This window comes from Balaenoptera ricei, chromosome 5, assembly GCF_028023285.1.
Source record: "Balaenoptera ricei isolate mBalRic1 chromosome 5, mBalRic1.hap2, whole genome shotgun sequence".
Classification (NCBI taxonomy): Eukaryota; Metazoa; Chordata; class Mammalia; order Artiodactyla; family Balaenopteridae; genus Balaenoptera; species Balaenoptera ricei.
The window spans coordinates 36,181,539-36,206,884 of NC_082643.1; the positions used below are offsets into that span (position 1 = coordinate 36,181,539).

The following is a 25,346-nucleotide window of genomic DNA, read 5'->3' on the forward strand; positions in this document are numbered from 1 at the left end:
CAGATGAACCGGTTTCCAGGGCAGAGGTGGAGACACAGATGTAGAGAACAAACGTATAGAAACCAATGAGGGGAAGTGGCGGGGGGTGGTAGTGGTGGTGTGATGAATTGGGAGAGTGGGATTGACATGTATACACTAATATGTATAAAATGGATAACTAATAAGAACCTGCTCTATAAAAAAATAAATAAAATTCAAAAATTCAAAAAAAATTATATAAAAAGGAAAAATATTAAAAGCACCAAGGGAAAAACAACAAATAACATACAAGGGAATCCCCATAAGGTTAACAGCTGATTTTTCAGCAGAAACTCTGCAAGCCAGAAGGGAGTGGCAGGACATATTTAAAGTGATGAAAAGAAAAACCTACAACGAAGATTATTCTACCCAGCAAGGATCTCATTCAGGTTTGACAGAGAACTTAAAACTTTTACAGACAAGCAAAAGCTAAGAGAATTCAGCACCACCAAACCAGCTCTACAACAAATGTTAAAGGAAATTCTCTAGGCAGGAAACACAAGAGAAGGAAAAGACCTACAATAACAAACCTAAAACAATTAAGAAAATGGTAATAGGCACATACATATCGATAACTACCTTAAATGTAAATGGATTAAATGCTCCAACCAAAGACATAGACTGACTGAATGGATACAAAAACAAGACTCATATATATGCTGTCTACAAGAGACCCACTTCAGACCTACGGACACATACAGACTTGAAAGTGAGGGGATGGAAAAAGATATTCCATACAAATGGAAATGAAAAGAAAGCTGGAGTAGCAATACTCATCAGATAAAACAGATTTCAAAATAAAGACTGCTACAAAAGAGAAAGAAGGACACTACATAATGATCAAGGTCTCAATCCAAGAAGAAGATATAACAATTGTAAATATTTATGCACCCAATATAGGAGCACCTCAATACATAAGGCAAATGCTAACAGCCGTAAAAGGGGAAATCAACAGTAACATAATCATAGTAGGGGACTTTAACACCCCACTTTCACCAATGGACAGATCATCCAAAATGAAAATAAATAAGGAAACACAAGCTTTAAATGATACATTAAACAAGATGGACTTAATTGATGTTTATAGGATATTCCATCCAAAAAAACAGAATACACTTTCTTCTCAAGTGCTCATGGAACATTCTCCAGGATAGATCATATCTTGGGTCACAAAACAAGCCTTGGTAAATTTAAGAAAATTGAAATCGTATCAAGTGTCTTTTCCTACCACAGCGCTGTGAGGGTAGATATCAATTACAAGAAAAAAAACGTTAAAAACACAAACACATGGAGGCTAAACAATACACTACTAAATAACCAAGAGATCACTGAAGAAATCAACGAGGAAATCAAAAAATACCTAGAAACAAATGACAATGAAAACACGACTACCCAAAACCTATGAGACGCAGCAAAAGCAGTTCTAAGAGGGAAGTTTATAGCAATACAATCCTACCTCAAGAAACAAGAAAAATCTCAAATAAACAACCTAACCTTCAATGTAAAGCAATTAGAGGAAGAACAAAAAAACCCCAAAGTTAGCAGAAGGAAAGAAATCATAAAGAGCAGAGGAGAAATAAATGAAGTAAACAATAGCAAAGATCAATAAAATTAAAATCTGGTTCTTTGAGAAGATAAACATAATTGATAGACCATTAGCCAGACTCATCAAGAAAAAAAGGGAGAAGACTCAAATCAACAGAATTAGAAATGAAAAAGGAGAAGTAACCACTGACACTGCAGAAATACAAACGATCATGAGAGATTACTACAAGCAACTCTATGCCAATAAAATGGACAACCTGGAAGAAATGGACAAGTTCTTAGAAAGATATAAGCTTCCAAGACTGAACCAGGAAGAAAGAGAAAATATGAACAGACCAATCACAAGTAATGAAATTGAAATTGTGATGAAAAATCTTCCAGCAAACAAAAGCCCAGGACCAGATGACTTCACAGGTGAGTTCTATCAAACATTTAGAGAAGAACTAACACCTATCCTTCTCAAACTCTTCCAAAACATAGCAGAGGGAGGAACACTCCCAAACTCATTCTATGAGACCATCATCACCCTGATACCAAAACCAGTCAAAGATGTCACAAAGAAAGAAAACTACAGGCCAATATCACTGATGAACATAGATGCAAAAATCCTCAACAAAATGCTAGCAAACAGAATCCAACAACACATTAAAAGGATCATACACCATGATCAAGTGGGGTTTATCCCAGGAATGCAAGGATTCTTCAATATACACAAATCAATCAGTGTGATAAACCATAATAACAAATTGAAGGAGAAAAACCATATGATCATCTCAATAGATGCAGAGAAAGCTTTCGACAAAATTCAACACCCATTTATGATAAAAAACCCTCCAGAAAGTAGGCATAGAGGGAACTTACCTCAACATAATAAAAGCCATATATGACAAATCCACAGCCAACATCGTTCTCACCGGTGAAAAACTGAAACCATTTCCTCTAAGATCAGGAACAAGACAAGGTTGTCCACTCTCACCACTATTATTCAACATAGTTTTGGAAGTTTTAGCCGCAGCAATCAGAGAAGAAAAAGAAATAAAAGGAATCCACGTCAGAAAAGAAGAAGTAAAGCTGTCACTGTTTGCAGATGACATGATACTACACATAGAGTATCCTAAAGATGCTACCAGAAAACTACTAAAGCTAATCAATGAATTTGGTAAAGTTGCAGGATACAAAATTAATGCACAGAAATCTCTTGCATTCCTATACATTATTGATGAACATTCTGAAAGAGAAATTAAGGAAGCACTCTCATTTACCATTGCAACAAAAAGAATAAAATACCTAGGAATAAACCTACCTAAGGAGACAAAAGACCTGTATGCAGAAAACTGTAAGACACTGATGAAAGAAATTAAAGATGATACAAACAGATGGAGAGATATACCATGTTCTTGGATTGGAAGAATCAACATTGTGAAAATGACTATACTACCCAATGCAATCTACAGATTCAGTGCAATCCCTATCAAACTACCAATGGCATTTTTCAAAGAACTAGAAGAAAAAACTTCATGATTTGTATGGAAACACAAAAGACCCCGAATAGCCAAAGCAATCTTGAGAAAGAAAAACAGAGCTGGAGGAATCAGGCTCCCAAACTTCAGACACTACTACAAAGCTACAGTAATCAAGACAGTATAGTACTGGCACAAAACAGAAATATAGATCAATGGAACAGGATAGAAAGCCCAGAGATAAACCCATGCACATATGGTCAACTCATTTTTGAAAGGAGGCAAGAATATACAAGGGAGAAAAGACAGCCTCTTCAATAAGTGGTGCTGGGAAAACTGGACAGATACATGTAAAAGTATGAAATTAGAACACTCCCTAACACCATACACAAAAATAAACTCAAAATGGATTTGAGACCTAAATGTAAGGCCAGACACTATAAAAGTCTTAGAGGAAAACACAGGCAGAACACTCTATGACATAAATTACAGCAGGATCCTTTTTGACCCACCTCCTAGAGAAATGGAAATAAAGACAAAAATACACAAATGGGACTTAATGAAACTTAAAAGCTTTTGCAAAACAGAGGAAAACATAAACAAGATGAAAAGACAAAGAATGGGAGAAAATATTTGCAAATGAAGCAACTGACAAAGGATTAATCTCCAAAATTTACAAGCAGCTCATGCAGCTCAATATAAAAAAAACAAACAACCCAATCCAAAAATGGGCAGAAGACCTAAATAGACATTTCTCCAAAGAAGATATGCATATTGCCAACAAACTTATGAAAGGATGCTCAACATCACTAATCATTAGAGAAATGCAAATCAAAACTACAGTGAGGTATCACCTCACACCAGTCAGAATGGCCATCATCAAAAAATCTACAAACAACAAATGCTAGAGAGGGTGTGGAGAAAAGGGAACCCTCTTGCACTGTTGGTGGGAATATAAATTGATACAGCCACTATGGAGAACAGTATGGAGGTTCCTTAAAAAACTAAAAATAGAACTACCACATTACCCAGCAATCCCACTACTGGGCATATACCCTGAGAAAACCATAATTCAAAAAGAGTCATGTACCACAATGTTCATTGCAGCTCTATTTACAATAGCCAGCACGTGGAAGCAACCTAAGTGTCCATCAACAGATGAATGGATAAAGAACATGTGGCACATATATACAATGGAATATTACTCAGCCATAAAAAGAAATGAAATTGAGTTATTTGTAGTGAGGTGGATGGACCTAGAGTCTGTCATACAGAGTGAAGTAAGTCAGAAAGAGAAAAACAAATACCATATGCTAACACATATATATGGAATCTAAAAAAAAAAAAAGGTTCTGAAGAACATAGGGGCAGGACAGGAATAAAGATGCAGACATAGAGAATGGACTTGAGGACACGGGGAAGGGGAAAGGTAAGCTGGGACGAAGTGAGAGAGTGGCATGGACATATATGCCAAAGGTAAAATAGATAGCTATTGGAAAGCAGCTGTATAGCACAGGGAGATGAGCTCGGTGCTTTGTGACCACCTAGAGGGGTGGGATATGGAGGGTGGGAGGGAGACGCAAGAGGGAGGAGATATGGGGATATATGTATATGTATAGCTGATTCACTTTGTTATACAGCAGAAACTAACACACCATTGTAAAGCTCCAATACTCCAATACATTGTAAATACTCCAATAAGGATGTTAAAAAGAATAGAATAAAATAAAATAAAAAATAAAAAAATAGAAATGAGTTTGATGCCTCAATCCTGTGCCAGAGGCGACTCGTTTCAGTGTGTCCACTGTGGTCCCCAGAGGGCCCATGAAGTCAGCTCATGGATTAGACTTACTCTTTCAGTAAATAAGCCTGTCTTAGAACTGTGAGGTCTTCTTTAGAATGCATCCTGGCATTTGCTTCATTTTGGTTTGAAAGTTTGTTTTGTGGCTCCTAATGACAGATTCAAATCCAAAATGCTTGATGTAGGAGAAATTGAAAGCTTCTCAGGGCTGAGGAGGTGAAGCTGGAAGAAAGGAAATGAACTGGGCAAAGGAAATGGAGCAATCTGGAAGGGACAGCCTGGGGAGAGGGAGGAGCAAGCTGCAAACAGAATTATTCAGTAGGGCTTGGAGCCAGCACCCGGGAGGCCACTCTGAGCTACAGGCACACTCCCAGGAGGCGTGGCTTGCTTGCAGGAGCGTGGGCTGGCCACTGACCAAGGCTCAGGAGCCGAGGATGTAGCAGCAACAGTCAGCTCCAAGCCACATGCTCCAGGGCTGTGCTGACTTTGGGCGGCTTGGCTTCAGGAGTCTCTCCAGCCTTCCTCGAAGACAGGGTGGCTGGCAGGTTGCTGGGATACAGATGAATGGCAGGTCCTTTTTTTTTTTTTTTTTTAACATCTTTATTGGAGTATAATTGCTTTACAATGGTGTGTTAATTTCTGCTGTATAACAAAGTGAATCAGCTATACATATACATATATCCCCTCCCTCTTGCATCTCCCTCCCACCCTCCCTATCCCACCCCTCTAGGTGGACACAAAGCACCGAGCTGATCTCCCTGTGCTATGCGGCTGCTTCCCACTAGCTATCGATTTTACATTTGGTAGTGTATACTCCCAAGCAGGATCTTAGGTGAGATGAAGGTGTGGCTCACAATTAATAAATGAAGAATAAATTGTCCTCTGGATTTGCAGCCTCCGATCCAACGCATTAGGACCTTGACTCTACGTGGGAGCTGTGTTCTGCTCTATTCAAGTACTTCTTGGCCGCCTCACATGCACAACACCGAAAAGAAGAATCAAAATAAGCATGTCACATTCAGGGGCAGCACACTATGCTGCTCGAGTGAAATGGGAGGGAATCAAGACGGCAGAGTAAAAGGATGTGGATCTCACTTCCACCCACAAATGCATCAAAAATACATCTACAAACTGAGTGAAATGGGGCGCTTCACACCGTGGAGATGGAGGCAGGATGCTGCCAGAGGCAGCCTTCCCCGTAGGCACCTACGTAACCTACAGAAGGCTTGAACAGGTGCGTAGTGTGATGAAATCAGACTTTTCTCTTTAAATTTATTTTATTTATTTTTTGCTGCATTGGGTCTTCGTTGCTGCGTGCGGGCTTTCTCTAGTTTCAGCGAGCGGGGGCTACTCTTCGTTGTGCTGTGTGGGCTTCTCACTGCAGTGGCTTCTCTTGTTGCGGAGCATGGGCTCCAGGTGCGCGAGCTTCAGTAGTTGTGGCACGCAGGCTCAGTAGTTGCGGCACACAGGCTTAGTTGCTCCAAGGCATGTGGGATCTTCCCAGACCAGGGCTCGAACTCGTGTCCCCTGCATTGGCAGGCGGATCCTTAACCACTGCACCCCCAGGGAAGCCCAAAATCAGACTTTTAAGAACACTGACCTAACAGCAGAGTCGGGAGAAGAGGGGAGAGGCAGAAAGACGGCTGAGGCAGTGGATGCACCAGTCCGGTTTCACTTGTCTAAGCCAGACAATACAGAAGGTAGGGTTTCTAGGATGGTTGTGAGAATCAAGTGTGATGCCTGACACACAGCCAATAGCAAATGAACATCAGTTCCCCTTTCCTCTAATCAGGGCATGTGTAGTGGCAGTGGATGTAAAGTACAGATGGAAGAGATCTTACTGGGGAAAGAGCAACAAATTTGGCAAACACTTGGATATAAAAAATGTAAAAGAGGAAAAGAACCCAAGGGAAAGCTGGGATTTCGAATTTTAAAAGTCAGGTCTTAAGTAAGGGGTACAGGCCGGAAGAGTAGTAGTTTTGAGAGACAGAGGAGTTGACTTCTGGACAATGAATTTGGACTTGAACCATTACAGGGACAACGTGAATTCAAGAATCCCTGACACAGAGGTGAAATCAGCAGTGGGTTTACCTCGGAGCTCAAGTTTTCGTGGCTCTAACTTTCCCCGGACACTTCCAAAAGCACGTAGCTGGTGTTGTGTTTGTATATAAGTTTTTATTGTTTTTCTTTTAAAAGCTCCCTCATGAGTTACACAAGCTTCAGGCCCCACAAAATCTGGGCCCCTTCAGGTTGAAGTCAGAAGGCAGTACCCATGGGATAATGGGAAATAAAGAGTTGGAAGAATCTGGTTACCGTCCTCAAAGGGCAAGAAGGGTCAACAGAGGAGGCCGAAGAGGCAGAGGGAAGGCCTGTAGGCCAGGATGCTGCAGGACATCAAAGGGCTGAGGGGCTGAGGGGCTGAGGGGCTGGGGACGGGTCACTGGACTTGACCCTTCAAAAAAGTGACTGATTTTAGAATGCACACTCAGTACATTGTGGGGAAGCCCAGGTTGGAGGGGGGCTTGACAAGCAGGAAGTGTGCAGTGGCTCTAGACTCCTCATCTGGCGAGACTGACATAAAAGAAAAGGAGAGGATGCCATTAGCTCCTCACTGTGATATTCTGTCATTTAACTTTTGCCTGTGCAGTCAGTATTCCTTTGGGGTTAATATTAACTCCCTGAGCATGGGGCTTTCTCTTTTATTACACTTCCCACTCCTTGAGATTTTCCGTGGTCTTAGTTGGATCTACTTCTCTTGATGGTTAGTGTAAGCCTGGTCCATGGCTAAAAAATGGGCTGTTGGTGGGCAGAATTTTGCTTTTTGGTTTTTTGTTTGTTTGTTTTCAGTTTTTACCCTAATAGCTTCTCTTTTTCTTTCTATTCCTGTGGAGGTTGAGAATTCTGTCCTGTGAGTTCAGGGGCTGTGGACCAGGGTGGAGAGGCGGAAGTCATCAGGCTCCAGAGGCTGGATAAGCCCTGGTCTGTTATCTGGGAGCACAGAGCCAAAGGTAGCAATGACTTCATCCCCGCAGAGGGCGCCTCCCCACCCCTGCAGCTGATTTCAGATCAGTCGGTTCTCCGGGGATAGGTTTTCTTTGATTACTCCGTTCTCACTACCTGACATCATAAGTCACTTTGAAAAAAGATGCGATAAAACCATTCCCCGGTTTCCTCCTGTGAGGAGCCTTTCCCAGACAGCATCTGTTCATGTGATCAGTCCTGGAGTGGACTTTTTCTTTTATATATAACTGAAAGGTTTCTGTTACCATCATCATTGAGGAGATTAAAAAAAAAGAAGAAGAAAGAAAGAAAGAAAGAAAAGAACAAAGTAACAAACTTGCAGGATGGCAGGTCCCAGGGAGAAGCTGACCTTTGGGAACCTCCGGCCCGGCTGGGACTCGGCCACGCGGGCTGGGACAGTTCACCCAGATGCTGCTTCCTGCTCCAGGGAAAAACGAGTGTGTTGGGCAGAGGATGGCCTGTGTGCACGCGGGGTTTGAGCGGAGCGTGCATGAGTGTGCGTGTGCGCACATGTGTGTGCGCGCGCGTGTGCGCAGGAGAGGGTGTCGGGGAGGCTGCCGCAGAGGCTCCTTTGTGGAGCCACTTGCCAGTTCAGAGCCAGCTTGGCGCCTCCCGTTGCTGGTTCCTCGAGGACACCTAGCTCTTCTTCACAGTCCGTACATCTCTGTCCCCCGCCGCCGCCCCTACTTTCCTCGGTGGCCGCCCCGCTCCAGCCTTCAGGTGCTGGCAGCCGCCTGCCGGGTGGCGGCTCCCAGGCCCCCGGGGTCCCGCGCAGGTGAAGGTGAGCGCCGCAGCGCCGATGTTGGCGCTCAAGGGTGGGAGGGAGGAAGGGCCGAGATGGAAAGGGCGTGCTGCCCTTTGCAGCTGGCGCTGGGAGCAGCCTGGTCTGCAGCATTGTTACCTGAGGCAGCAGCCGCGCCCCGCCCCGCGCCGCCCTGCCCCCTCGCGGCCCCGAGCAGCCAGGGCTGCAGTGACCCGGGAGGAGGCGACGGCGCTGGGAGACCGCGGGCGGCCGGGAGAGAGGAGAGCGCGCTGGGAGCGCCGGCCGTGGGTGAGTGAGTCGCGCTGCCCAGGCAGGGCGATCGCTGCTCGGGTGCTCCCGGCGACCGAGACTCCTCGGCTCCGGAGAGCCGGGGGCGGGGATCCGTCAGGAACGAGGGCTGTGGCACTGAATCTCGGCTGCCTTCGAGCCTCACCGGGAAGGCTGGGGAGGTTTGAGCTCCCCCGACTTTGGCGGCTGCACTCCCTGGGCCGCAGAGGACAGCCACCCGTCCTTTGAGGGGAAGACGCGCGCGTCCCGGGCCGCCTCCGGGTTAAACCTGGGCCGGCTGATTTAGCTTTAGCTGCCAGGACTTTTGGCTAAACTGAGCTCCCACTTGATCCCCGCCCGTCCAAGAGCGCGCAAGTGGGGGCGCCCGCGCCGGGTCCCTGGCCAGCGGGGGAGCCACGACTTGCCCCTCCTGACTGTGGTGCGGGGCTGGCCAGGACCGCGTCCGGGTGATACGGACCGAGGACAAGGCGGTACTCGCTCTGGCACGTTCGCTCTGCCCGTGCGAAGTTCAGCTTAGAAGTTGAGCCCTGCGCTTGTGGAAGTTGAGGGAGGAAGTGGGTGGGCTGGCGGGTCACCTCCAGCCTCTGCGGTGCCCCAGCTCGGGACAACGGGCTCTCGGTTTAATCCTCCGACCAAACACCAGGAGTCTCCCCTCTGTGTTTTTCTCGCCGGCTCTTCCCCGCTCCTTTTGGCTGCTCCGCACTGCGGCCGTGAGGCTCTCTCCCCCCGCGCTCGGGACCCGGACCCCAGACGTGGGGAGGTGTCGCCGCGGAGGTTCGAGGAGGGGGCGGGGCCCGCAAACTGGGAGATCCCCCTTTCGCTTCAAGCACAGTGACACCTTCCCTAGTGAGCCCCCCACTCCGCTTGGAGGAGCCAGGTTCGGCGGCCCCCGCGAAGGGGGCGGGGCCTCGGAGATCCGCGGGGGAGGTGGCGGCCCTCGAGGCGAGGGGCGGGGCCGGCGATCCCTGCGGGGCTCCGGGAGGGGCGAGCTAGTGCGGCTGCTGCTCCACTAGCTTCTGCCTGAGGACGCGCGCGTGCTCGGTGCCCGCGGGAGGTAGTGGGTCCCGCCGTGCCCCGGCGTCCGCCCCGTGGACCCGCGTGTCCTCGCGCGGCGGGCGGCGGCCCCTCCCCGGCGCGCGCCTCGGCCCCGCCGCGGAGCCTGCGCGGCGCGTGTGGGCGTCTGTCTGGGCCGCGCACCGGCGCCCGCTCTCTCACCCCTTCCGCAGCCGCCCAGATAAGGACGCGCTGGGGCTGGCGGCCCGCGGACTCCCCGGGGACTCGGACGGACGCGGCGCCCTCCGAGCCTTTCGTGCGGCCGAGCCGGTGGCGCTTTGGTGAGTGGCTGGGGCGGGACGCGGGCCGAGGGTTGGGGGCGGAAGGACGCGGTGGACCGCCCGCCACTGCAGAGACCTAGGGAACTGTTGGGCGTCCAGACTGCGAAAGAAATCGGGCCCCCGGTGTCCCCCACGCCGAGTGTCTTCAGGACCCACGAGTCCGTTTTCGAACAGCTGTTTGCACAGAAACTGCGCCTGCTGTTCGGCCGTCTGTGACCCCCTCTCGTCTATTGACCCACAGTTGTCTTCCTGGAGTGAGTCGCAAGCGCTTCCTTTCCTCTCTCTAGAGCATCCTTTGGCACCCGTTTGCTTTGTTTGGGGACACTGAGAGAAGCTGAAAATGCACATTCAGAAGCAGGCGTTTTTTCCTCTGCTCCCAGGGTGTTGCGCTCGGGGGCATCTGTGGACTGTTTATGTTGTGCGGCGGCAGATTAAACGCGCGGACTGGAAACATCTTGGGTTCTTCCATTGCTGGCGAGAGTGCCAAGGTGAAGAGCTGGATGTTGCCAGCTCTGGTTCGACTGTGGGGTTGACATGCTGTGTTTAATAATCCAGAAAGATTTTGAAAGATAGGTGGTGGGGGAAGAGCCTGTCGCCAGTGAGTTGGTGGAGAGCAAAAGCTCCATATTTTAACATGGCCTGTCCCTTCCCCACCCTCTCTTCTCCCCCCAGTAAAATAGGGCCGTGCGTTCCTCTGCCTCTCTTCCACACCCGGCTTGCTCTGCCCCCGTTTGTCATCAGAAGGGTGTGGGCCAGCCTTTCCTGATCCCACCTCATCTGTGACACATGTCAGGAATCAAGGGGAAAGGTTTTTCTGGTGTGGCGTTTACTTCTGATTATTGTTGACCTAGGGGGTGAGTGACCAGCTGAGCAACAAGGCCCCACCAACCGTTTTTCAGGAGAGCTCTGAGCCCTAAACGGGCTTTCAGAAACATGTTTTACTCCTAAATACACTGTGAAATGAAGCATACTTGCTCTTTTCTTCCCTCCCACCCACTCCCTTGAAGAGAACAGAGCTTCAACGATGTTTCTGACACCAAGAGCAAAGTAATCCTGGCTTTTTAGGCAAGAGAGTTTAGGAAGGGCCACAGGGCTTCTTTGAAGACCCTTATTCTCCTTCTCATTCTAAGACTTTTTGCTTGCTGATCAGCTAAAGCCTAGGTACATGGTCACAGCATCCCCTTATTAAAAATCCACACAGATGGGAGATGCTCAGCTGAGCCAGTAGCCTCCCCAGGAGGGGCCTTCACTGGGACTTACCCCCAGTGGGTCATGATTAGTGCCCAGGGGACTCAAAGAGAAGTTCTCATCTTCAGAGACTTACTGTGACAGCTGTACAGTTTACTCAGGGCTGGGCATTTGTCAACCTTAGCAGCCATCCCCCCTGCTGCTGAGGTCCCCAACCTGTAGGTGAGATGTTAAATACAAGCCTGTCTCTGTTTGCCCTGGGGAGATTGATGGGACACTTGACATTTTCCAGATAGAGCCTAAGGCTAATTCCATTGTCCTTGCCGGCAACTGCCCGCTGTGTGAAACAGCCGTCTTTGGGGCTGCTGCATCACCTATGTTCTCCTAGCATATTTGGAGAGTATGCGTTTGCATCTTTACTGCGGACAGTACCATAGTAAATTGAATATTCTTTGTGTATCCTCTGTTTTAATATCTCGTGAGACTGTGGAAAGGGTTAGAATGTGTGTCTGCACTCTCTTTTTCCTGCCATCTCTTTGACATTGGAAATCCTGGCCCAAGGGGGAAACCCTATCAAAGCCCTATTGAAGCTTGTAGTAAAAGCATTAGCATCTTAGCTAATCATTGCTGGAGAACTCATTCATTAGAAGCTGTTGGGGGCCTAGGATCCTTGTCTGTTACCCTGGGAAAAAATTAGCCAGACAACATACCAGGAACAATGTTGTAAATTTTCTTTTGTTCCTTTAACTTTCTAAAATAACATTCTTTCTCAAGAGGGGACAGTGGTTAGAATCCTGCTGATGCATAGCTAACGCCTGTCACTTTTTACTTTGACAAGCTTTAATCTGGTACTTCCTCTGCAAAACAGACTAGACTCAAAAGGACTCACATGCTTTGGGGCTTTGGTATTAGAAGACGGTGTTGCACGACCTCCGAGGGCATAGTCTTTTTCACTGTTCATTAGTATCTCTGCATTTGCTCTGTGAGGTTTAATGGCACAGCTGTGCATATACTAACGCAGCACTGAATGAGTTATTGCTTTCTAGGATGGAGACTTTTTTAGCTTATCACCATTCTTAACAGGGATAATCTATAAACAAGTCAGCATATCTGGAATTGGAGGTGAATTGGAGGATTAGCAATTCTTCTATACATGAGATATTTCATGTACAGAAGTATTTTAAAATATGTAAGGATAAACTGCCAAGATTACCTGTACAGTCTTGAGAAAAGAAGAGTTCAGATATAACTATAAACTGTAATTGACAGTGAGTCATTTGCTTTAGGGATGCCAACTATGAAAACAGCCTAGTTATGCCCCTAATGATAATTACGAAAACTCCTTTTAAAAGCTAGTTGCATCTCAAGTGAGCTGTAAGTTGGCTTGGATAAATATTTTCAGTTTTACTTTCTAAAAAATTATCCCATGATGACACTGCACAACACTGTGAGTGTACTTAATGCCACTGATGTACACTTAAAAGTGGTTAAAATGCTAAAAAAAAAATTATCCAGCAAATAGTTGGAAATGCTATTTTCTACCCATACATAATTCTCAGAACTTAAATATTTAAATGTTTCATAAAAACATTTGTTCTTGTAATGTAGAGATAACTTAATATACAATCACTGAGTACTGAAAAGGGACAGAGCTCACAAACCTAGTAACTTAGAAAGCAGAGGATGGAAATATTAAAGGTATGTTTCTAGTAGCCAAGGGTAACCTAGCGTTTTACTTATAAACCCAATACATATTTTAAAGCAAATGTAGTGCCTGTGAAAATAAAGAGAAATCGTATGTACCTGTGACACCAGTTGTTGTTAATAATGGCTAACTATGTACCATCTTGGTAAGGGTGTACACATATGAGCTCATTTATTCGCATACAAACCAATGGAATGGTATATGCTTATAGTATAGAGGAGGATGCTGCAACATAGGTTAGATAACCTACCTCACCCCAGGTTGCACACCTAAAGAAGTAGCAGAACTGGGATCTGAGGAAAAGCAGTCTGTTTTTGGAGTCTCCCCTCTTACTCCGGAGGCAGTCCTGCCTTTTATGTATGATTCTGTATAAAAGATTTAATAATATTTGAATTAGTGATATCAGACCATTTACTCCTGTAGAATTCTGCATTGTTTGATGAAGATGTGTAACTGTGAGCTTTGAACGGTAATGCTGTAGAAGGATAATTCCTCTCAGAAGTCCAGAAGTCCACATGACCCTTTACGACCTAGACGAAACAGCCCCCTTTTCACACACCCGAATAGTTGGGGTGCTCATTCCGCAAGCCTACACGGGGCCCCGTGTTCTACATCTCCACTTACCTGTCCTCACATCTGAAGGACTGTAGTTATTTTGACCCCTGTTTTTACATCAGGTCCACAACAAATGAACAAAAACGAACATTTAAAGGTCAATAAAAACACGAGCCACCAAGATAAGTCAGTGACCGAGTGGCTAAGGGGTAGCCGTGTGGCAGGTGTGATTCGGGCAGCATCCCCTTGTGTGTGTGTGTCTCCTCTGCTGATAGCGTCACAGAAGAAGCAGAAGAGACACTGAGAAGTTCTGGTGGTTTCCAGAGAGTTAAGCTCCAGAGAGCTTAACCAGAACCCAAAACGATCGCGTCGCAAGTGACGATGGAGGTCAGTGCCAACCTCCTAATTTTACAAATGAGAAACTCCAAATCTAGTGAGGCAAAATGCCTTTTCTAAAATTGCAAGCAGTAAAGCTTGATTTAGAGCTGGAACCTTTTATCTTCATGTCCGCTGTTCTTCTCTCTGTTTGCGGGGGAGCAGCATCACCAAGTGTAGGGAGAAGACGATGGCACTGACTCCGGGGGAAGGAGTTTGGCCATTATTTTATCATCCCCGAGTGCCCTGCCTATTATGTGCAAGGTGGAGGATGCCCTTTGACCCACTGATGGGTAGGGGACATGTCCGTACTGGAAAAAGGCAGAGTCACTAGGGCTGCAGCCATTTGGGTCATTTCCCCAGGGGTTGGGGATCCACTGCCCAAAGAAAACGAGCCAGTTAATGAACAAGTAGCTTGTTCAGAAAGTGAGCAATACTTGCTGAACCTATTGCAGGTTCTTGGTAAATATGTGTTTTATTGATGAATGGAAGGTTTCCACGTTGGATTTATTGCTGCTGCTTTGGCAGCATTTCCAGGTAGTAAAATTTGGTTCACATTTAGAAAAGTATTAGTCCCTTTTAGTTCTCCTTTGGATGTGTGGCCCCTCTTTGATTTTAATATCCAACTACTCTGGGAGGACTGGCGCTGGCCTCGGAAGGGAGTCGCTAGCATAGCAGTGTTTTCCTGCACTGATTTTAAAGTTGTTTTATCTTTGCAGGTCTGGAAGATGACACACAACGCAGTTGCCTTTGCTCTGGCGGCAGACTAGCGGGAGGAAAAGTATGACACAAATTTGATGTCGGTGTCTGCTTCCCCAAGGTCAAGAAATTATCTCCTTAGAAGGCAACAGTACTATGCATGTTATGAATTGTGTCTCCTTGGTCAGTGATAAAGGAAATGGGAATATTGCCACGACAGCTGGATTCATGATTGGGCAGACGCCGCCACCGCCACCTCCTCCTCCGCCCCCTCCACCTCCACCATGCCCATACTCAGGGGAAGGGTTTCCTCCCTCTCCTCCCCCTCCCCCTCCCCCTCCACTGCCTGGGGGGCCTCCGGTCCCCCCTCCCGCCCCAGGACTACCCCCAACCTCTCACCTGAACGGCTACAGCCACCTCGGTAAGAAAAAGCGGATCAGAAGCTTTTTCTGGAAAACCATTCCAGAGGAGCAAGTTCGTGGCAAAACCAACATCTGGACCTTGGCAGCCAGGCAGCAGCATCACTACCAAATTGATACAAAGAGCATCGAGGAGCTGTTTGGGCAGCAAGAAAACACCACCATCTCTTCCCCTTCTGGGAGAGGAGGGCCTTTAAATTCGTCCTTCAGGGAGGGCAGAGAAGAGGTAAGAATGGTCCACGGAGGGATGGCTCTCCCCACACCGCACTGTTTTGAGTTTGGGGACGTGTGTACATTCCAAACCTGCTAGAATCACTGAGAAATAAGATAATGCAAGTGAACGTGCTTTGGAAATGATGAGCTTGAGCTGAGTAGCAAAAAAGTGTGAGAGGCATGCAAGCCGTATCCTGGCAGACGTCCCAGAGGATGGTGACCTCATGCAGGGAACATGCTATCTGGAGGCCTCGCTCCTGGCCTCCCGGCAGCGCCTTGCCTCCAGCACATCTGCCTGGTTTCCCCTGGTGGAGCAGTTCTGCTGAAGCCCAGTATTATGAGTCGCCATTGGAACAAAAACCTGAGCTCCTGAACTCAGTTACCTGAGATTAACTGGGGGTTTCTGAGACAAAGTGCCTTTTATTAAATAACATCATTAAATAGTGTACATCCTTAGATTTTTATCTTTATTTTTCCCTCCAGCTTTCTTTCCACAAGTGTTGTGAGGAGGCCTTCGTTCTTCGAATCTCTGAATTAAGTGTTGGCCATTGTGGAACAGATTCCAGAGAGCCAAAGCATAAAGCTATTTTCAGATAGACTTTCCACAAAGCACATTTCCAGTGAACAGGAACTGTGTTACTTTGAGGAAAGTATAAAGCTAGCAAGTTAGGACTTCCCTAGCGGTCCAGTGGTTAAGACTTCGCCTTCCAATGCAGGGAGTGCGGGTTCGATCCCTGGTTGGGGAGCTAAGATCCCATGTGCCTCGTGGCCAAAAAACCAAAACAAAAAAAACCAGAAGCAGTATTGTAACAAATTCAATAAAGACTTTAAAAATGGTCCACATCGAAAAAATCTTTAAAAAAAAAAAAATAAAGCTAGCAAGTTATAAGAAGGTAAGTGAAAGCATGGCTTCAGAGCTTCAGGTCACCGAACATCACAGAAACTGAGTCAAAAATTACATTTGTAAGTACTCTCTGGTTAGAAACATGAAAGTAATTAAGAAACCTCTATTTGCTAGAAGAAATAATTAGGAAACCGGGGTTCAAAGAAAAGAATGCTGTCCCCCCCCACCAAAAAAAAAGGGCAACAGAAATGCATCATTTTTTAATCTGTTGTAAAGGAGCAGAGAAAATAGGTCAAAGATAGAGCTGACTAGATAAGAGAGTGGGCAGGCAGGGCTCTGGAATGAAGTAGCAGCTCTCTGCATTACTGAATTCTTGAGCTGACAGTATTGACCTCTTTTCTCTGTCTGGCTCAGGAATTCACTTGGGGGCCCTTGAAGCTGGCAGTATGGTCCCCTGTTGAAATAGCCAAGAGTCTATTTATTATAAAATGTGGAGAACCCTAGGACTAGAATTAGGTGTAAGCTGTGAGATGATTTGAGAGGAAGTCTTCAGGACATCCTTAGTGCCCTCCTGTGCTGAACCTGGCTTTCCCTGCTCTTTCCTTTATGCAAAGGCCTTTTATTTCTCAGTGCATCCTTTCAGTATCAGAAGGAGCAAGAAGTCATTTCCTTAGTACACTGGCCTCTGCCCCAGCTTCCAGCAGAGACTCCTTGCTGGACAGTAGGTCATGCTCACCATTGTTTCCTAGCTCTACTTACTGGCCTTAAAGCATTTTAAAGGAAAGAGTGGATGGGTGCGTGGAGACGGAGCTCATGTCTCAGGAAAGCCCCTGTCACACACAGAAGGGGGTCTGGCTGATCACGCTCCTGGGGAGGCAGCTGACCAGGTTAGAATGGGCAGTGTCCTTTATAAACTGGAGACATTTATTTGGCCAGTGATAGTTCAGGGGGCTGTGTGGAACTTGCTGCTTTATGTTAGTGACTTCAAGAGGGCTTAAGACCCACTGATGGAAGGAAGTGGCAGGGTGTGTGGCATCTTTTCCCACCTATGGCAGAAGCAGAGACGTCCATTTCTTAGGCCAGATCTAAAATTCAGGTAAAAAGAATCTTTCTTTTTGCCTCTCTCCCCCCTAGATACATTTCTTTACTCTTTTTTTTTTGTTTTGTTTTTCTTTAACTTAAAAAAAAGAAAAAACCTGAAACTGAACAATTATTTTTTAAATGGTGGTAAAATATACATAACATAACATTCACCCTCTTAACAATTTGTAAGCATACAGTTCAGTGGCACAGAAACATCCACATTGTTGGAAGGCTGCTATCACTATCCATCCATGGAATCCTTTGCATCTCGCAAAACTGAAACGCTGTTCCCCATTCCCCCCCTCCCCCCAGCCCCTGGAAGCCACCCTTCTACTTTCTGTCTCTATGAACCTGAGTACTCTAGGTACCTCACACAGTATCTGTCTTTTTTTTTTTTCTTAAAGGAACCATTTAAGAGTTTCAGAAGAGTTGTTTTTTTTTTTTTTTTGGCCGCGTGGCATGTGGGATCTTAGCTCCCTAACCAGGGATCGAACCCACACCCCCTGCATTGGAAGAGCGGAGTCTTAACCACTAGACTGTCCGGGAAGTCCCAGTATTTGTCTTTTTGTGACTGGACTGTTTTACTCAGCATAATGTCCTCAAGGTTCATCCATGTTGTAGCATGCACCAGAATTTTAAGGCTGAATAATATTCCATTGTATGTATATACCACATTCTGTTTATCCAGTCATTTGTTGATGAACACTTGGGTTGCTTCCACCTTTTGGCTTTTGTGAATAATGCTGCTATGAATGATGGGTGTGCAGATATCTTTACTTTAACACATGTAGGTGCTAATCTGCAAGATAGCAGTCTAGAAAGAAAAATTAAATCGCCATGACTGTGTATCATAAGATAATCTAACTCTTCAACTTCTCAGTACTCAGGTAGGATAAGTAGTGTAGGTGGATGGATTTGAGGGCAGATTGGATAATATTGTCACATCACAGAGGGTTACCCAGAATTAGTTTCCATTTTTCATGCTATCTCCAACATGGCTAGAAGTATTATATATACTTTTTTTTTTTTTTTGGTAAAAGAATATAGTACATGCTGTTTTCTTCCCTCATTAGATTTTCTTTAAAGAAGTTACAACGCAGCAGAATGATAGTCTAACATGGACCAGTAATAAATCTTCCAATTCACTCTATAGAAAGTGGAGTCCAGGGTTGAAACTGTGTGGACTGGAGAATACATACATAGCATGTTTGGCCGAGGGACCCATCCTGAGCCTGGAAATGTGGCCTTCCCATCTGCTGCCACACAGCTCATAATTCTGAAGGCTCAAACATGCCACGGATCAGATTATGTTCCCTTGAAATGTAATAACCTCCTACAGAAATGGCCTGCCATTATGCGGTTGGCTCCGGCTTTAAAGGGCTTATAAAGCACTACAAATAAGTTCCATTATACTATGAAGGAAGAAGTTACTGGGGGACAGGGAAGAGCTGGGTTTGGGAATGGCTGAATTTAGGGAGAACAACATCTAAAATAGTAAATTAGAACATAGTAAAGGGGGGAAAATGTTTTGAAATACTATCTTTGTATCTTCGCTAGACGAAAATTAACTTGAAGCTACAGATGTTACAATAATAAACTTTAGTAAAGTAATTAGAAATAACAAAGGGTATTACTGGGGATAATAATAAAGAGGTTCAACTCAAACTCCACCTTCTTTTCCGAGTTTGGTGATCTCACGTTTGAGAAGCCCCCATCCATCTGTTAGCGCTGCTCTTCAGCCCCTCGGAGCTGGTTAGTTGGGGCTACCCTTGTCTCCCTACAGAATCTGAAATGCTCTCAAGGCAAGGACAGCCCTAGCCATTTGGTATCCTCCAAAGAAAGTAAACTGAACTGACAGAACTGAACCAAGGGAGCAAAGGGGCTATCTTATAAGGTATCAGTATGATAAGTCAAAATAGGGGTTCACAGAGAAAACACAATAATATGAATAGGGTCTAAGGACATAATGTGAAACCTGGCAACTATAGTTGATAACACTGTATTCTGTAATTGAAATTTGCTAAAAGAGTAGAACTTAATTGTTCTCACCAAAAAGTAAATAAATAAGTAAATAAGTATGTGAGGTGATGGAGGGAATGTATACAAGTATATAGTGTATACATATATCAAATCACCATGATGTGCACCTTAAATATCTTACAGTTTTATTTGTCAATTATACCTCCATAAAACTGAAATTTAAAAATGAAAAAGAAAATGCAAACATTGAAACACTTGAGGTCATTCACTATGGTGTCTGTGGTAATATTACAATTAGTGTTAGTTAATTATACCACATAAGAAATAATTAAAATTGCTTATTAGAAAAAGAGAGGACAGGAAAGAGAGAGGAAGGAAGGAAGATTGGTTTTTCTAAGTTTATGAAAAGGAATGTTATTCTCCCACACAGTAATTCAGGTATCAGTCATTCTTTGTCAACTTTTGTTATGGTCCCAGAATGTTCTAGAATTCTGAGACATGCTCAGTTGAGAACTATAGAACTAGATAGAGTATTTGAAAGGGGAAAAAAAGCTTCAACTGGACTATCATTTTTTTCCTCAGAGCTGGGGGAGGGACATTTCCCAATGAATAGCCAACCAAAAATAAAAAAAGAATGAAAAACCATCAAAACCCAAAAGCTAAGTCTATATTAGTGGATACAGGAAGATTTTTTAAATAATTGCTTTTCAGGTTTGACATAGGATTGAAATAACTACTATTTAGTGTTACTTAAGTAGGTAAGGAAGCCTCCTTTGACAAATGGAAGCTAAAGTGATTTAAGAATTTCTTCTTCCACCTTAAGGATATTACGCTAAATGAAATAAACCAGTCACCAAAGGACAAATACTGTATGATTTCACTTATATGAAGTACCCAGAGTAGTCAGATTCACCGAGACAGAAAGTAGAATGGTGGCTGCCAGGGGGTGGGGAGGGGAAGTGGGGAGTTAGTGTTTAATGGGGACAGCGTTTCAGTTTTGCAAGATGAAGGGTTCTGGAGGCAGATGGTGGTGATGATTCCACAACAGTGTGAATGTACCTATTGCCGCTGAACTGTACACTTAAAAACTGTTAAGATGGTAACTGTTACGTGTGTTTTACCACAACTAAAAAAGAAAAGTTCCTTCTTCCTTTAACGAATACGGGAGGCAGATTTTGTGGTGGATGGATGAGAGTGCAAGAATTGCAGAAGAAGAAAAGGAGGAGAGCTTATTTGGAGGTTTGAACAGGTGGGGCTGGGGGTGTAGCCATTCACATGCTTCCCTGAGCACGCAGCACTGCTGTTTCCGCGCCTCAGAGGGATCTGAGCAGCCCCACCGCCTGGCAGCCTGTGGGGAGACTGTTACGAGAGCGGGTGGGACGTCTTTAGGGTGGATGAGCTGAGCACATCGCCTGACGTCTTTGCTCCCCTCTTCACCAGGGATGGTGTAACTCTTGGGTGGGCCTTTAATGGGACAGGTCATGAGCTCTGTACAAGCTGAGTACACCCGCCTCAGCAGGCCTGCGGTGTCCAGAAGAGTAGATACGGATTGATTGAACTGGTGGGGAGGGAGGGGCCAGGTCAATTCACCCCTGTTCCCAGGGTTGTTTGTCTCCGCCTGTGCAGTCCGCGAGGCGTGCGCTCCTGGGAGTGACTCAAAAGCACCTCTAGCCGCACTCGCTTGGGCATCTGAACTGCCGGCAAGCCTTTGGGAAGTAAGATAAGCTAATTTACACATGTAGTGATAACCCTCTTTAAAGCACTGTGTAATAACACCGCTTTAGAAGGCTGAGTGTGATGCCCTCTGAGAGCAGACTGCCCGTGCACTGGGCAGAGCTGAGGATGCCCGGAGAGAAGGGCACTGTCCCTGCAGTGTTATCAACTGTCTCATTTTCCTGTGGTTTGGAGGAGGCGCTGGGCTTTGTTTTCCCCCTTACACTGCTCAGCGATGGCCCGCCCAGGTTTTCCCTTAGGAGTATTGCTGGATTCCCTTAAATTAGTGACCAGTTTCCTCGCTGGTGACACAGCTGCTGCCCCAGGCGTGGCCCCCTGTGCTCCCCGCGGCCTGAGCTCCACTCCCTGCCTGAGCTCCACTCCCGGCGGCCGTCTCAGCTGGTGAGAATGTGAGTCCTGGCCTTTGTCCCACAGATACAACTCTGGGGTCACCAGGGGCCTCGGCCAGGCCCTGTGGATGGCTCTCTGCAGATCTGCCCCCATTCCCAGAGAAGCATCCCAATGTGGATACTGGGCTGGTGGGGAACCTTCCCTACTTCTCTGTTTTCCTATATCCACAGCAATATTGAAAGTCCCAGGAACTAGAGTGAACAGGAACCAGAGAGACCCTGGGGCATTTCAGTTCAGTATTGCTTTGGGGAAGGTATAAAATGACATCTCTGAGGCTCAGTTTCTGTATGTGTCAAATAGGAACAATAACAGTAATTTCTCCACCACTTTTCCAGCAATAATAGCTATGGATCTAGGCTGAGGATACAGAGTCCCAGAGGGTTGAGGGGTGAAGAGGATGAGGGTGGGGCTTGGGTGTGGAGGCTGGGAGGGTGCTGCCGTCAAGGGTTAAATGTAGCAGGAGGTGGTAATTTAATGCTTCGGATATACATATATAGCCAGATCAGGGCACATGCTCCTACTTTTTAATTTGTGAATTATAATAAGCACATAGTTTCTGTCTTAAATTTAGATTCCTCTCTTTGGTAAAAGCTTTCCTCTTAAAGGATGTTAAGTTTGACAGGTTTTATTCTCACCCTTTCTTTCCCCTCTCCTCTCCCCTCCCTTTACACTGAACTTGAACTGTAATCCGTGGGTAGGATTCCAATAAGGAGCCTGTCCTTTTAGCTTGGGAGTTTAGTTTATAACTGGCAGGTGATTGTGTTAGCACGAAATAAACCCCTAGGACAGTAAATAATGTGATTGTTTAAGATTAGTCTTCAAAAGAAGGCAACCATACTCTTGTAAAAATTTAACCTTCTAGCCAGGAAGTCCCATTAACTTTGGTTAACAGTCTTGCTGCCTCTTATAAACTTAGAAGCAGGCCCGGAGATCAGGAATTTAATCTGAAACCTGATTCTTTTTTGTTCACAGTGAATCACATACTTTTGGAAAGAAAGAGCCTTATAACAACATTCCTATTTAGCTTGTCTCCCTTTTCCAAAAAACAAATGGGGAAAATTGCGGACTTTTAAGTTTATCTTTCTTCCATGTATCCTGGATATTTACTTCCAAAGAAATGGCTTCTGTATTTAACAATACCCACCCCCTGAAAAAAGATTCTGTCTAAATTTTAGTCTGATAAAACCCTTCCAAATTATTACAGTAGTTCTCCCTTATCTGTGGGGGATACGTTCCAAGACCCCCAGAGGATGCCTGAAACCGTGGATAGTACCAAACCCTATATATACAGGTGGTCCCATGATGGTTCAGCTTAAGATTTTTCTCCTTTACGATGGTGTGAGAGCAATAGGCATACAGTAGAAGCCGTTCTTGGAATTTTGAGTTTTGATCTTTCCCGGCTAGCCATTTGCGATACAGCCCCTCTTGTGATGCTGGGTAACGGTGGTGCAGCAGCTCCCATCAGCCATGCGATCACAAGGGCAAACAATCGATACACTGACAGACATTCTGTTTTCCACTTTCAGTACAGTGTCCCATTAATTACGTGAGCTGTTCAACACTTTATTATAAAATAGGCTTTGTGTTAGATGATTTTGCCTAACTGTAGGCTAATGTAAAGGTTCTGAACACATTTAAAGTAGGCTGGGCTAAGCTGTGATGTTCGGTAGGTTAGGTGTGTTAAATGCATTTTTCAGTATTTTCAATTTACGGTGGGTTTATCTGGACATAAGTCAAAGAAGATCTGTACTGTGTTTTTTCCTATACATATGCAACTATGATAAAGTTTAATTTATCAGTTAGGCACAGTAAGAGATTAACAACAATAAGGAATAATAAAATAGACCAACTATAATGTCAGCGAACAAAAATGGATCAGCTGATCTAAGAAAGATGGAAAATTTTATTCGAGCCAAATTGAGGATTATAACCCGGGAACAGCCTCTCAGAAAGCTCTGAGAACTGTTCCGCCCATTAGAGGTCAAAGCACAGTTGTATAAATTTTTGAGACAGAGGACTGTGCATTAAATGACGTATTATTGACAGTTTACACAGTCCAGATCTACCTGTACAAAGCGAATAGTGGGTCATAGGTCATGGTGGCCCCTTACAAGATTAAGAAGGAAGGTTATCTCCTAAGGAGTTATCTTGTTGATGCCAGGGGAATGTTGCTCTTTATGGTTGAGCAGGTATTTCTGCTGATGGGGAGGTTTGGTCGATGCATAAGGCAGATACGCAATGCACAGTAGAGGGGAAAGAGGAGGCCAAAGGGCAGAGAAAAATTTTTATGTTTACATTTTCCTTGATTTGCCTTAGAATATGAATTTTTATTTCATCAATAACAATGTACTATAATAAAAGTTATGTGAATGTGGTCTCTCTCTCAAAATATCTTGTACAAATTTAATGCCTTTTCCACTGTAACGAAGCACTTATCATGCACTATGGATGGAAGATTCGTTCTTACCGTAGATCTTAGCAACCTCGGCCTACGAGTTTTTTCTTTCCTTATTGAGAACTTTCACCTTTTCACTTAAAGGAAACTCTCTACGGCCTCTCTTTGGCATATCTAAGTTGCCGTCATCACAACTCCTGCGCTTTGGGGCCATTACTACGTAAAATAAGGCTCACTTGAGAACAAGCACTGTGGTACCATGACAGTAACCCCATAACCAAGGTGGCTACTAAGTGACTAACGGGCAGGATACGCTGGACAAAGGGATGATTCACGTCCCGAGGCGTGAGATTTCAGATTTCATTACTCTGCTCAGAACAGCACACAGTTTAAAACGTATGAATTGTTTATTTCTGGAATTTTCCATTTAATATTTTCAGATTTCTGTTGACCTAGGGTAACTGAAACTGTGGGTAAGGGGAGACTACTGTAATTCTGAACAGCTTAAATCTGTTGCAGCCAAAATCTGGGCTTGGATGGTACATTAGAATAGCCACCATATTTTATTAAATCAAAGGTGATCCATATATTATAAGACATATCCTGATTCCAGAGATATTCATATGCCAAAAAACAAAAACAAAAACGCATCTTAGACTTGGTAAAATACAGCACAAAAGTTTTCCTTTTTAAATTCTGAGTAAATAAAGTGTAGGACGCTTTCTTACCTCCTCCTAAAAGGGCTACTGGACATACATATTTTTTCCCAATGAAAATAAAATTTTCCTTTAGAAAAATATTAAGAATTTTATTATGTTTCTGAAAATAACAGTGTTGGTCCTTTTACATCCCTGAATCAGGGTTGGGACTCACTCTGCAATAGCTTCAGAGTTCAAATCTCATATGATTCTTGTTATGCTAAGACATCTGTTTCCAAATTAGGACTTTTAAATGTGGGCTATACTATTCTAAGAGGAAATTGCAAAATTTAGAAAATGTGAGTATAATTTATTTTAAATTATACAATATTAAAATAGATCTATATGGGAATTCCCTGTGGGCCAGTGGTTAAGACTCAGCGTTTTCACTGATGTGGGCCCAGGTTCGGTCCCTGGTCAGGGAACTAAGAACCTGCAAGCCTCGTGGCGCAGCCAAAAAAAACCCAAAAAGATATATGTAATTATTACCATTAAGGAAATATATATTGCAGAAAGTGAATTTGGGGAGATAATAGTATTTTGATATTCATAAAACTATATTAGGTGCATCAATTAATCACCAGATTTACATATTGGGAATTACTCTCTTATACATTAAAATTGGTGTTGTATTTTGATAAGTTTTAATTCTCTTCTTTCCTCCAACTCTTCTTATTCATACTTTAATAATCTTACGTGTCTTTGTTTTTTTCCAGATTACTATCTTGGATGCAAAACGGAGCATGAACATTGGGATATTTCTAAAGCAGTTTAAGAGGTAAGATTTTGCACACATTTGAAACTTTAGTCACATCCCTGCTGTCAGCATCAGAGTCTG

At 44.6% G+C, this 25,346-nt stretch overlaps 1 protein-coding gene across 1 annotated transcript in view; it reads left to right on the forward strand.

Moving 5' to 3' along the window:
• The first annotated feature begins 8,844 nt into the window (after positions 1-8,844).
• FHDC1 (FH2 domain containing 1) overlaps positions 8,845-25,346 on the forward strand; it is a 39,203-nt gene continuing 22,701 nt past the window's right edge. Inside the window, exons 1-3 of the mRNA XM_059923952.1 lie at positions 8,845-8,896; positions 14,773-15,397; positions 25,225-25,286. Of these exons, the coding sequence (XP_059779935.1) occupies positions 14,909-15,397; positions 25,225-25,286 (551 nt within the window). The 5' untranslated portion in view covers positions 8,845-8,896; positions 14,773-14,908. The remainder of the gene's footprint in view (positions 8,897-14,772; positions 15,398-25,224; positions 25,287-25,346) is intronic.